We start from the raw sequence: 14,288 nt of genomic DNA on the forward strand, positions 1-14,288 counted from the left end.
AAGTACCTGCACTGACTACCCTGCGTGGGAAATGTTTAGCTCTATCAGTTGGAATCAAAACCATGTCTCACTTCAATAAAAGAGGAGTTCGATGCCAGTCAGATTCTTGATCACAAAAAACTCCCTTTTTTTTTTTTTTCTTCCTTATTTTAAACCTTCTTCTAGAACCTACACTGATGATGTGGTAAAATTCAACACAATGCAGTAGTAGAAAGGGTGAAAAGGAACCAAATTCTTCATTATGGAACTGGAACAGAACAGCTTGTCATTGTCTACAGGTATCCAGCAATTTCACTGTCACATGTATTGATTTGTGAACAAATGCATAATTAATTCTTTGTAGACATGTTTTGACGCATGCAATGGATCAAATGCATCACTTTCCTTTTCCCCTGCTTACATATAAGAGGACCTTCCATTGACACTTTTCTTACTCTTAATGATACGACCTTTACAGACAAGAGCTGAACTTGACAAGGTTGGCAAAAAGTCTTGTTTTGAGGTATTTTGGCTACGGAAACCCAAATTGTTCACTAGAACGTGCTGTACTCAAAGCAACAAAGATGTAATACCTAGTATGTTTCAGGAACATGACCTCGTGCTCAGCTGCACTTCTTCTCATGTAGTATGTCAAGAGAAAGGAGAAGCAAGTTTTCCTGATTATCTAGATAACACGGGGCTGTGTGAAATTAGCTATCAGCTGCTTATAGCAACAAGTTTAGGCATGGATGTGAGAAACCATATATCCGAGTATGTCCCTTCAGCTAACAGTTAGTGTGTCTATAAAAATGCTTCAAATTTATATTTTATCATTCCTGACTGTTTATATTTAACTCAGCAACTGACTTGGGATAAATGTTCAGTACTTAATTTAGCACACAATTTTTAAGTGGACACGACATAAAAGGAATTAAAGGAAGGAACGTGAATTTTGGAAAAAAAACCTGAAGTAAGCAAAGAACATTAACATGAGGATATTGCCAGGGAAGTAGCAGGGTGCATATTAGTGCATAATAAGCCTGCAACAGTTTATATACAGATAAGGCTTATGAATTTCATTCCAGAAGTTATCTGATTTTTCTACCACAGACCACTTTGGGATAATACTGCACTTCTCTGCTCTCACTTCCAGCCCACTTATCCATTGTGCCCTGTCAGGGCAATTGGTGATGGGGCTCAGCAAAAATTCAAAATTCGTGGGCCATCTGAAACAAGCTAATAGTTCCTATAGTGTTTACCCAAATGACAAGCACAAGAACAGCACACACTTCCTCCTCCACAAGGAATTTCTCTCCAAGATAAGCTGGCATGCTTTTTTCCCTGGTGATTCACCTATCAACTACTGCTTCGAAGTCTGTGACCTACCTATGCACAATAAAGCCTCCATGTTGAGAACTGGATGCAACAGCAGCAGGCACTTTGAAGACTCCTACTCAAGAGGCAAGAATCTAAAATCTGGCCACTCACAGGAGCTGGTTAGTCATTTCTCCCTTTGCCAAAGCCCCTGGAAAGCCCACAGTGAGGCTTCAATGGCTGAGACTTCTAAAGAAACAACTTATCCTGCTAATAGCTCCCACCAGATCATCTAGAACACCACCAAGCTGACTCAGCCCCCCTTACCATCTCCTGCCTCCCATGACTTGTGCATTTCCACAGCCTCCCCAAGTTCCCAGAAATGATCCATCACTCCACAACTCAAGCTGGGCAGTCTCCATTTTGTGCTCTTCAATTCCTCACACTGAAAGGGAGCTCTAGAAATTCCAGCTGCCTAGCCAGAGCCTCCAACATAGGCTTACAGCAACATGCACTGCAAAATTCTCCTGCTGTCTAAATGAAGGAGACATGGAGATAAAAATGCTTCATTACCTCAAGACAGGATAACCCAAGTTCCTCTGAATTCTGTAGCAGATCAATGGATTTCAAAGGCAAAGAGTCAATCCTTCGTTCCACTAAAGGTTAGTGCTGACTCCACACAGGTTTACACCAAAGTGAAATGGTCAAATGGTTCTACAGTTACTGTGGTCTAGTGCTACTATGTCAGGTTTAATTAACATATTCTTATTTCAAGCATCATGTAAGTATGAGAACTACAACCTACTTCTTAACTGGACTTTTAGAAAAGCTCGGTATTACTGCTGATAATGAAATCCCTGAATCACTGAGGTCTTTTTGCCACAAGAAGTTAATCTACTCTCAGATGTTTACAGGTAACCCCCACTCTATCAGATGGGCAAGCAGATTTGCAGCAAGATTTATTTGGCTTCCATTATGCTTCAAGAGTTCTCTCTGATTGAAAATACGGTATTTTTATTTTACTGATGGCAAACTGGACAGAAGGGTCATGTGATGTCATCATAACCCTCAGCTCAGGAGCAGAAACAGGACTGAGATCTGACAACTATTTCTGGGCTCTAGCAGCCAGACAACACATTTGAAGTTATGTTGCATACAGAAGCAATCAAACAATTTTCAAGTATCTAGCATAAAGTCCTGGCACATTCTGTGGGAGCTGCAAAATTCAATTCTAAATTTTAAAACTCTTATTAACTGGTTCTTCTCATGGCCTATGCCACCTGTTGGAGACCACTACTATGCAGCATCACTTCCCTCCAAGAAAGACATGATTATCCTCAAACATGAATTCTCCACATGGTAACCTTGCTGCTAAAACTATTCCCGAGTACATCACAGAACTGGAGTTGCTGAAGTGATCAAGACTTCAAAAGTTACAGAGACTAACAAAAAACCAAACTAATACAAACAAATACTGTTCTTTATGATCAATTTTTTGGCAGCATATATCCTGTATCATTACCTCAAAGGAGGAGGAAAGGGAGCACTACCTACCAAGACTAAGACTTTTTAAATTCCGGCACAGTCAGATGGGTCTACAAGATTCCTACAGCCCCTACGCTCCCTAGAAGTACTTCAGCCATTTCAGTTTAACTATAAAAGTGGCACACAGAGCTTGGTTCAGAGATCTTTTGAAAACCAAACTTGCAGAAGATACACGCGCTGCTGTGATGATGCACCCTGGTTAAGCCTGAGACAGGCTGTGTACAAATACAGGTTCACCCATCACAATTACTTATTCAAATTCTTATCCAGGAAAAGTCTGCGGAAATGACACAAATCCCTTCAAGTTAACCCCCCTGATATTTTAAAGGCAGCACCCAAATAGGAGGAATGGAGGCAGAAGATGAGAACAGACTAAATTAAACAATATTATCTGAGAAACGACTCACATTTTGTCTCCTGGGCCTCCTGACCTAAGGAAGATGTCTAGTCAGCACGATGCCTCGTGGGAATATACACTTAGGTTTTCCCAGTACGTAAATACAAACAGGAGCTAAATAAGCAGGAACAGTCAATGTCAGTGTCATGTGTTAATTCAGGGACTTGCTCTGGGAATTTGGGGAAGAATGGCACTTCACCATATGGCAAGAATAGACATCTGAAGCATCACCAGCTTTATGAAGCTATCTAGTGACATGGGTGAAGCACAGGAGTATAACAGTTGCCTAGAAACATTCCTTGCTCATAAATTTGATTCAATGAATTAACTCCAAGCTTCTAGTGAAATACATTCTTCAGCTACTAAGTAAGAAACTTCATCACAGACTTGCAACAGAATTTTGAGGCTTTTGGAGCTGTAAATGACCTTGGTCATTGGGCTGTGCCTTCACCTACCACAGGAGGTGACAAGCACACAGCTGTTTCCAAAACAGTTTAGGATTTCTGTCCTCTACTGTTGTTACTGGAAAGCTCTTCCAGAATCTCATGACTCTGATGGCTAGAAGCTTTTTTCTAGTTTCCAGCCTGAAAACTTGTTCTAGATCAGTTCGCTCTCATTCATACCTCCAAACACTTACAGCTGCTCTTTAACAACACAGAGGAACTGTGGGCTTGAAGCTGAAGTTGAATTAAGGTATAAACTAATGCTTTCATTTTATACAGGTCCAAAATATACTCTGTGCTTCTAAACATTAAAGAAAGAATCCATACACAGCAAGATACACCCGGTGGTAGGAAGGCAGGAAGCTCAGCACAACTGCCTGCTGCCTTCATCCAATCACATCTGAGATGACACGTCTTCCTTTTATGCAATAAACAGCACCAGACACCTTCCATCCCAGGAGGATGGGCCAGGCCCTGTCCCACTAGATGGCACTCACTTACTCCACGGTTCTTTCCTTAAACATTTCACTGGAGCCAGCTAAAAATCTTAGCTGACTCACACAAAATTGTATCACAGCTTTCCCAATATATTCCCTTTAAGACAGTGACCTACCAATGCCAGTGCGGAGCATGACGGACGGAGGCTTGGGGGGGTAGGGAGGGAATTTGAAGCACCAACCTGGGAGGGAACGTAGTAGCTGAAATTAATATTGCAACCAAGACTTGCTGCAACATAGTAGAGTCATGCTAATTTATATCAATGGTTGCCTGATCTACCGCAAATTAGCAAGAATGCAAGTAAATAAATATATTGTTTGCAGTAAGTGTAATGCACTTTAACAGTTTACTGGCTAGTACAATGTAAAACCGTGTAACAACAGGTAAAAATAAAACTCAGTAACAGAACAGCTTTGCTCAAAGTGAGGCCTCCAACAAGTGAGGCCTTTTTCCTTGGATTGCTTTAAAAACGAGTTTTCAATATTCACCCCTACAGAAAAGGGCATGTACTTTCTGCTCCAAACATACTGGAAACATAATTAAGATTTGCTTTCCTGTATGTCTCAAAGGTTATCCCCTCTTAAAAGGAAGAGTTCCTAACATTCTTTGTGAAAGCTAAGTACATTGGCACTGCTTTAAAGCTATACCAGTGTCTATGCTTTTAGCTGTTGTAGTAAAATGTTTGGGTTTATCAGTACTGGTACAGCTAAAGATTCTGAAGTGACAAAATTGGGGAAAAGAGGCAAGAAACAGGTGATAAAGTACATGAAAAGTTGTAACGTTGTGTGAAAGAAGATCACAGTACTGTAAATGCCATCAACTTTCATGCAATAAAAAGAACTTAATATGTTAAAGTCTTGAGAGTGGGGGAAAAAATAAAAAATCCCCACACTCTTACTTCAGCAACTGAAATTGTTACCTCTTAACTTCTAGTGTAAATCTTTCTTACAGCTGAGCATTTGGCTTCCTTTTGCTCTCTTCCCAGACTCAACTTCGTCTGAGAGGCAGAGCAGAAAGAAAAGTGAGAATTCAAACAAAACTCTTTTCAAGTTTTGAATCACTTTGTGTTTTTATGAGAAATGTACCATCTACAAGGTTTTATCTCAAAATAATTTTAAGTGGCTTTGGAAAATCATCTAACAATGTGTTGCTTTACCTTCATGTTCAAAATTCAGTATCTCCCTCAAAAATTAACTCATTATCCCTGACCTAGTTTAAAATGAGTTCTGTCACCATTTCACTGCTCAGAAAGTCTGACATTAACACTACCAGCACCTTGAGAACTCACAGCTTAATGCCAGGACACCAAGCAATGACACAAGGTTGCTACTCAGGTGCCTTGCTTTAGATAGTACCTGACCAAGTGGAAGTTGTACATGAGGATAAAGATGGGATATTATTGGCAGGCTGTGGATCAGACACAGGAGAGCTGCCATGCAAACAGTTTTCTTGTGTGTTCCATCAGATGGGGTAGAAAATTTTAGCTCCTGCACCCCACAGAATAGGACTCAATGTTTCAGTCTGGTTATGTATTGTATCCAACACACAACACTTGAAACTGTATCCCATCAGCAGCCAAAATCAGCTCTCAAAGGTATTCTTGGAGAAAGGAAGAGCCAGATGAGATTCTCACTTCTACAAAGGTGTCATGGAGTTTTTTGGGCATACAAGCTGCCTTAAGATGGAACAATTCCTAAGAACTTGATTAGAGCCCAAAATCTTCTGTATAGCAAAACATTTGCTCAAAGATCCCATTTTCATTCCTCTCTAACATACTTCACATGTTAAGAGTTCAAAACACAACAGTGACACAGAATTTGTTTGCAAAGAAAAATTATCCATGTAGAAATTAAAAAACCCAACCAAAGCACAAGGCAGGACGGCTCGGCAGTCATACCTGTCACCACAGGTACTCACACTCACCTTGGCAACCCCAACCCCGGTGAACCTGGCCTCCAGGAGCTCCTGCCTGCGTGGGTCCAGGCTATGCAATTCTTCCATCATTTCTGCTGCTATGGAAGAATAACACTCAGATTACGAAATGCAAGGAAAGGAGAGAGACATTTAATATTCCGTGCCACTGATGAGGCTTAAAAGTGCCTGTTCTGCAGCACAACTGCGTAGAGAGCATTTTCTTGCAAGAGAAATGCAAGATTACCGTGTAGTAACAACATGACTTTGCCACCATATTATAGTATTTAAACCATAACCCTGCTGGAGTTCCCTCTCATCTGTTGTACCAGCCATTTCAAGATCTCTAAGTCCAAGAAACCAATTATGTCACATTCTCCCACTGGATGCTTTATTACAACGAAAACATGGGACCAGAGTGTTATGACTAAAAGCCTCAGAGCCTTTCATCCATGCTGCATGACTAGAAGAAAAAAAAAAAACAAAAAAAACAACATTCTTTACCCCATAATTTAATTTTGGCCAATCCTGGAAATACTCAAGCGCCATGAACTCCAGATTTTCACTGATAACAGCTTTGCTTCTTCCAAGCACAGAATGGGATTATAAGAAGAAAATAACACACGATTAAACCTTTTAATTTACAAGGCAAAGCATCAGAAACTCCTAAAATAACAGCAGCTTTTACAACCTGGATGTACCTGGGGTACCTCTGGGCAACCCAATACTATGGATGCCTTATTTGAAGGGTTAAAAATCTACCCTGCATAATTGTGTAAACAGGTTAAAAATCAGGAAATACATAATTTAAATCCTGAACCGAGAAAAAATGGGACAAAATTCACTGTTCATTGTAACTGAGAATCACATCTACTCAACTGCACCAATCAAGTTCATTTCCAGAAATGTCTGTTCCAGTTTCATTTTCTGGACTAAGGTAGGAAAAAAAAAAAGGCCAGAAACAGAAGATAAAGATTTGCTGTGTAAAATGTGATGAGGAAAGTTCTTGAAGGGCAGCAAGTGCCCTCTAGAACAGGCAGTGCACAATTGTTCCTTTTATGAACTGTCCATTTTGTCCCTGCCGCTTCCTCCAAACGCTGCGGCTCCAAGTCACAGGGGCAAAGTGAATCCATCCGGGGGCATTCTCAACTGCTCTCCTAAATGTGTCCCGAGCTTCAAAAACTAATGGGATCCTAAACGTGGTTATTAAACGACCATATTTCCGCCACGGGCTCTAAAAGCCCAACAAAGCTCTCAGGCCAGTTTTCAAAACAGGAAATCTGAGCAGCGAGGAAAATGACAGACAAGCTGCAAACGCCAAGATGTTCAACCGCTCCCAGGGCTCTCGTCCATCATGGAGCGACCATCCGCAGGGAATCGCATCCCCACACCGGGATGCTGCTCTGGGGAAGGGGCTGACACAAGTTCCCCCCGCCGGGGGCTGCTCCGGGAGCCGTTGCACCCCTCCAGGAAGGGCTGCCATTCCCTCCTGTCCTGGAAGGGGATTTCCAGCGCCCCTCTCCTACCTACTCGGGACGCAGAGGCACCAGCCGCCAAGCGAGCAGCCTTGCCCCGCTGCCAGCTGCTGCACCGCCTCGGCCTTTTCCTCCTCCCCTCCAGCACCGCCTCAACCCTCATCCCGAGGCTTCGCAGGCCATACCCCTCCGCCGCCCCCGCGCTGCCCCCAGCTTTCACCCCCGCCCGCCAGGCCGGGCCGCGGGGCCTGCGCTGCTCCGCGCCCGGCGAGGGGCCCAGGCCGCGCTGCCGCCGCCCTGGGTCTCAGGCCGCGGCCCTCTCACCGTGACCCGGGCCGGCCCGCGGTACCAGCCCCCGCCACCGCCTTCCCCGTGGCCGCCCCCACCCACTCTCGGGCCGGGCGGGGACGAGGCGAGAGGCGTCCCCACGCTGCCCCCGCCGCCCCTGAGGGTCTCACCTGGCGCTGCCGCTCCTGCCGCCGCCGCCCGGCCCAGCGCTCCCCGGGCACCGCGCGGATCCCGCCGCCGCCGGGGGCAGGAGAAGCAGCAGAAGCAGGAGGAGGAGGAGGAGGAGGGAGGGAGGGAACCTGCTGCGGCGGCGGTGGCACGGGCGGGAAGAGTAGGCCGGGGGCGGCTCCGCGGCCTCCACCGCGGGCACCGGGGCTGAGAAGGGCGGAGGAGAAGGGTGGCGGGGGATGGAGAGGGAGGGCTCCGGGCTGGGGGTAGGCCGCGGATCCCCGGCCTCGCGTGAGGGGCCTAGCCGGGCCGGAGCGCGCGCGGGCCGGCGCCGGCAGGACAAAGGCCTCGAGGGAAGACCCAGCGGCCAGGTGGGGCGGGCGGGCGGGGCGGGGGGGTGCACGGGGCCGGCGGGCGCGGCGGGGCCGGGGCAGGTGCGGCCCCTCGTCCCTCCCGCCCCGCGGCGCTGGGCCCGGCCCGGCCGATGGGGGCACACGCGCTGGGGAAACCGCGCCGCGTCTCGCGAGACTTGCGCAGCGGGAGGGGGGAGGGGGGTCAGCGGGGGCGTGGCTTGAATGGGGTGGGGCCTGAGGGGGCGGAGGGAGGGGCGGGGGCGGCAGGTGGGGGGGCCGGGGGGGCAGGGCAGGTCGGAGAGGGCAGGACGAATGGGGGGGTCACACAGAGCAGGGGGTCAGTGGGGCCAGGGGGTCAGGGCAGGACGAATGGGGGGTCACACAGAGCAGGGGGTCAGTGGGGCCGGGGGGTCAGGGCAGGACGGATGGGGGGGTCACACAGGGCAGGGGGTCAGTGGAGCCTGGGGGGCAGGGCAGGACGGATGGGGGGGTCACACAGAGCAGGGGGTCAGTGGGGCCGGGGGTTCAGGGCAGGACGGATGGGGGGTCACACAGATCAGAGGGTCAGTGGGGCCTGGGGGTCAGGGCAGGTCGGAGAGGGCAGGACGAATGGGGGGAGTCACACAGGGCAGGGGGCAGCAAGGGGTCAGAGTTCTTCGGGATCTGGGGTGGGGCTTGGCCATCATTAGGGCCTGCAGGTCAGGGCAGGTCTCAGGGGGCAGGGGACATGGCAGGTGTCACACAGGTCGGGGGGAGCAGCAAGGGCTCAGAATGGACCATGGGGTTACGGGGTTCGGGGGAGCTGAAGGGGCAGCAGCCTCAAGGGCAGTTCAGAACTAGCTTTGGGATGGGTACAGGCCTGGGGGGCATTGGGGAATAATGAAGGTGTGGGGAGGAATCAGAGGTTCAGAGTCCTGTGGGGTCACGGGGGCAGGGGTGGTAGGCACAAGGCAAGGTCAGAAGGGCCTGGGGGTCAGGGCAGGTCTGGGGGGCACAGGAGGTATGGAGGGTGGTCAGACAGAGCTGAGGGGCAACAGAATGTCAAGGTGGACTATGGGGTCATGGAGGGATGAGGGGGCAGGCACAGCACGGGGATCGGATCCAGCCATGGGGTGAGGTCAGGGTTGAGGGTCAGCAAGGTGAGGGCAGGAGGTGGTCACAGGATGCGGGGCAGCAAGGGTCAGGGGGCAGAGGGTGCTGGGGTGTGACAGGCACAAGGAGGGGGTCAGATCCAGCCAGGGCTTGGGGCAGGGCAGGCCTAGGGACATGCTACCACCAGGGGAGCGGAGTTCCCCTGCCGCAGGATGCCCCAGAGAGGGGGTGCAGGTATGACATCCATGCACCCCCCAGTTCTTCACATCCTCTCCAGTCTCCATCTTACGCACCCCCGAGCAATCTCACTCCCCAAACCACCCTCATTCCCTGGAGTAGAGGGTGCAAGGGCACCTCAGCACCCCCAACGCATTCCCACTCCGTCCTTGCCCCCAGGAACACCACCTGGAATGGGCCGGGCCCCTGGTTTGGGGCTGATCCAACAGGTATATCATCTGAGAGACACAACCCAGGTGCCTCAGCAGCCCCCAAAACACACTCTCGCCTTTCCAAGGCCGAACTCCCACCATAGTCGGGAAAACAGGCCTCAAAATTAATAAAGATAGGGCTTGTTCCAGCTGGAACGGAGCAATTCCTCTGCAGTTCATTCGGCTCATTGGAGGCGGCAGGGGCAGGACCCAGAGCGCTGCGGGCGTTGCACCCGCTCGCTCCAAGGCTGAATCAGCTTTCCTAAAAGCAAACAAGCAGGAGAGGATTGTTGGGAAAGGAAGTAGCCAGGCCTGTCCAAGGGGAGGCAGGCGCGGATTAGCAATGGGAACGGAGCTTCCTGGAGCTCGATAAAGGATTTGCCAGGGCTTGGAACGTGGAGGGACCTCTGTCACCTCCCCTTCACAACGTGACATCGAGCAATTTATGACCGAACTGGAACCGACTAGTTTGGCAAAAGAGATGTGGAGAGGAGCCGGCAGAACATCATGGAAAATCTGCTCCTGCAAGGCGATGGGGGAAATTGTGTTATTTTAAAATTGCTAATTTATCGTGCTTTGTTTAGCTGGTGCAGCAAATGGCTCTGGGAGTGCTGCCTGCTTGTGCAAGCTGCTTTTCCCGTGCTTTAATCTGGTTTTTTTTTTCCAGTACAAGAGCCACTCCAGTTTCAGCTCCCGCTCTGTAAGTTACATTTTCAGCATGATCAGTGGCAGGAATTTGTAAAATAAATAATTAAATAAATAGTTGTTTGTGTCTGTGTTGGGTTGTGTTTTTAAAGGAAAAATCCTGGAGTAAATATTCCATCAGCTGGTAGCTAATTACAGCCATTTAGGGAACATTAATTAGGACCACTTGCAGTGAACATTGTTCAAGGAGGTTTAAATTTAATTTGTGCATTTCAGTTTGATTTTGGGTGGAGAGAGGAGGAGTTGTGGGAGCTGTTACACCTAATAAAGGGACTGACTTACTGAACCCCCCGGCTCTTCTGGACTCCACTGCCCTAAGAAACACCTCCAACTCCAAAGGGAGCAGTTCACCCTCTCAGAGTACCAGAACTAGACACCAGTAACAACCAATCTATGGTACTGTCCCCCACCTTTGTGTTTTAGTGGTTATGGGGGATCATTTTGGTCTAATTTTTCCAGTGCTTTTTTGACAGTGCTTAATGGGGCACTTCCTCCTCCTTCTCCATATATTGCCAGGGACTGCAGTGCCAGGTATCACAATGCCATCAGTATTCCATGTAGGCCACCAGAAGAAACTTTTGCTGTCACAGAATCACAGAATGGTTTATGTTGGAAAGATCCCTAAAGCCAATCCTGTCCCACCCTCTACCATGGGCAGGGACATCACTCACCAGACCAGGTTGCTCTGAGCCCCATCCAACCCGGCCTTTTACACTTTCAGGGATGGAGCAGCCACAACCTCTGTCATTTCCTGATGGTCATTTGCTCACTGTCATTTTCACTGAAATCACAGACCAATGCCCTTCTTCTCCTTCCCTCCAGCAGGACCAAATTCCCAGGGAGAGCCTCCTGGAGAATCCACTGCAAACAGGAATGTTTTCCAAGACATCCCTTGATGCATTGCTAAGTTCTAGGCCTGTCAGAGGACCCATGGCAACAGCCCTGGGCTCTGCCGGGTCAGGCTAGAACAGAAGGTGGTGACATCTGATAAGGAACAGATAAACTGAGGTTGCACTGTCCTCCTCCTGTGACTCCCCCTCTCCTGCCCTGCATTCCTCTGAAATAACTGGGGTTTCTCTTCTCACTCCCAAATTCAGGACTGGGGCACATCCCCTTCAGCACATTCTGTGAAGGCAGCCCTTGTGTTTTGCAGTCCAAGTGCTCTGCTAGCTCAGCTCTGCTCCTGGATGTCCTCAGAGCAACACTTCCAGCTGCAATTTCCTTTCCAAGATGCCAAAATTGCACCTCACACCAGACATGGCAGCTGGTCCCTTTGTGGCACAGAGAGGGAAGGAATCAACAAGTCGTAACTGTATTTCTGGCTGTAAGCAGGAATTTCAGAGGCACCTATAAGGATCCCACTTGCTGTCAGCAGAGTACAGGCAGGTACAAGGAATTTTAGAAAAGTTTGTCAGATAACAGTAGGAAGGAAGTTACTGGATAGATTTCCTGGGGATCTCAGAACTTTTTCCTCCTACACTCCATCAGGACACAGCTCTGAACAGGGATGCACTGCACAGCCCAGCCTGGTACAACACTTCCAACTGTGCTGTGCCAGCACATGTGAGATTGGGCTCCCTGGAACAGCAAAGGTCTCTCAGGTAAAAATATAATTATCAGTGTTGACACATCACACTTGGACTAGTTTTTATGACATGTTCTCTCCTGGCAGCTGATCACCCAGGTTTGGACTCAGCAGAGAATTGGTGGAATGGTTTTTTGTTTTATGTCGGTGTTTTGTTTTGTTGGTTTTTTGTTTGTTTGTTTGTTTTGTGGGGTTTGGTTTTGCTTGGTTTTTTGTTTGTTTGTTTGGGTTTGTTTGGGTTTTTTTTTGTTTTTTCAATAAGGAAAGCCAACTTATCGAAAGGTGCTTCTGGTCAGAAAAGGTCAGCTTGTTTCTGTTCTTACAGGGAAAGGTTTGCTCTTCAAAGTGGCTGGAATATGTAATTCATCATTTCGTACAGGAAATTTTCTGATTCAATTAAAAATTCCAATATCAACTTCTAAGATACTACTTCTAAAAGCTTATAAAGCCTCAAAACTAAAACAATGTAAGGTGAGAAATCAATATTCTGTTGACTTCAACTTGATTTTTCCCATCATATTACAGTTAGGGAGCAATTTCTGAGTGTTTCACATTCTGGCCCATCAATAGAAGAGACTACTTGGACCTCCAAGAATTCTCATGCAGGAAAACTCCTCCTTCCAGCCCACACCTGAGTGATGTATGAAACGATTCTGTTTTCCCTTTTTCTCATTTCCTTTTTAAGAGCCCCCAAGCTTCGGTCCTTTCAGAGGAGCTCATTATGAGCAACAGAGTATGTACATGGCTGACCAAATATTATCTCATCCATGGGGACAAGCCAGCTCTCTGCCAGCATCAGCTCTGCCAGATCGCTCCTGTGCACATCCTGCTCTCCAGGTCTGCCATCAACAGTGTTAATGCCTCTGATTACATCACCGTGGTAGCTCTCCTCTTCTTGTCTCAGCCTCCCTGAATGTCAGTAATATGCCTAGTACACAGCACTTGTATCATGTTTTAAAGAACCACTCAGCTGCCACAGCCATTTTCTTTGTCACTGGAGCTTGGAGCTCCCCTCCACAAGCACAGCACACTCAGCAAAACAGCAGCAAGCCCTGCCTTCCCACCACAGCTTCTCTGCTAACCCACAGGTTAGATTAGACCAAAATTGGGTAAGATTTTATAGAGATTTTAACAGAGCATATAACAAGTTCCTTCTGCCTTCAATTCTGAAAATATAAAATGTCAGAAATAAAGATTCCGATCTTTTTAATGTGTTTTTGGTGACTTTGCTTTGTCTCTGCTTTCCAGGCTTGTGGAATACTCTAACTGCATTTTCCCAAGCATTTCTGTACTGCCATAAGGTCTGGAAATCTACTGATATAAGGTACACAAGAGAAGAGCTGAGAGTCCTCAGTGATACTAGGACACAGGCAGCTGGGGACTGGAGAAAAACAACAAATAGCCTGAATCTTTAAAACGTAAAAGCTGGCATAAGCGATCTCAAATCAAACATTTTATAGCACTGGGGGAAAAAAAACCCAACCAAAACCCACAAGAGTACAACACTCAACAGGCTTTTAAAGATTTTAGCACCATGGGATGATGTCACCTCCAGGCATCACATCCTGAAGAGGCCTACCCTTATCTGCACAGCAGATATTGTTAGACCTAATGAGGCATGAGTTGCCAGTGAAGATATTTCTAGGCTTGGGGCATTCAAAACATGTCCATTCAAAACGTGTCGCCCCTGTACGGATTCTTGTCTACTAAGGGCAGGGCTTCTGCTACACTAGGAACATTAAAAGTGTCTTTCCTTATTTTCCTTAGGGATACAACTGGTATCTGAGCACCTCAAAGATAACATGCCATTGCCTGACTCCTTCCTGAGGCCATTCCAGAGTCTCCACCCTACTACACAATGGAGTTTATCTCTGAGGTTGTTCCGGCCCCTCCCTCTGTCTACACCTTCAGGTATCCCATTAGGGAGGCTTTGATACCCAAACCCAGCAGGAAAGCATCCAGGTCACTCAGCCTTCACAGAAGCAGCAAGCCATGTGCAGCCTCAGAGCCCTGATCCAAGGCAATGTGTGCCCTGCTGCTGGAGGAGGAAGGCAGCTGTGTGCAGGCACCTCGGAATTGTGCAGCCACCTGGAACTGCACAGCTGCC

General features: G+C 47.7%; 1 protein-coding gene across 13 annotated transcripts in view; it reads right to left on the reverse strand.

The window, feature by feature from the left end:
• TLK2 (tousled like kinase 2) overlaps window positions 1-8,483 on the reverse strand; it is a 43,128-nt gene extending 34,645 nt beyond the window's left edge. For 3 of the 13 annotated variants that reach the window (XM_038162914.1, XM_038162915.1, XM_038162907.1), the window contains exons 1-3: window positions 8,021-8,483; window positions 6,100-6,188; window positions 4,292-4,357 (exon numbers count right to left, since the gene is read on the reverse strand). In XM_038162914.1, the coding sequence (XP_038018842.1) occupies window positions 4,292-4,357; window positions 6,100-6,180 (147 nt within the window). In that variant the 5' untranslated portion in view covers window positions 6,181-6,188; window positions 8,021-8,483. Of the gene's footprint in view, window positions 1-4,291; window positions 4,358-6,099; window positions 6,189-6,591; window positions 7,740-7,886; window positions 7,906-8,020 lie in introns of those variants that run through there. The other 10 variants (XM_038162921.1, XM_038162917.1, XM_038162916.1 and 7 more) reach the window with 9 other exon arrangements.
• Between the last annotated feature and the right edge of the window lie 5,805 nt (window positions 8,484-14,288).

This window comes from Motacilla alba, chromosome 27 (assembly GCF_015832195.1).
Source record: "Motacilla alba alba isolate MOTALB_02 chromosome 27, Motacilla_alba_V1.0_pri, whole genome shotgun sequence".
NCBI classification, from domain to species: Eukaryota; Metazoa; Chordata; class Aves; order Passeriformes; family Motacillidae; genus Motacilla; species Motacilla alba.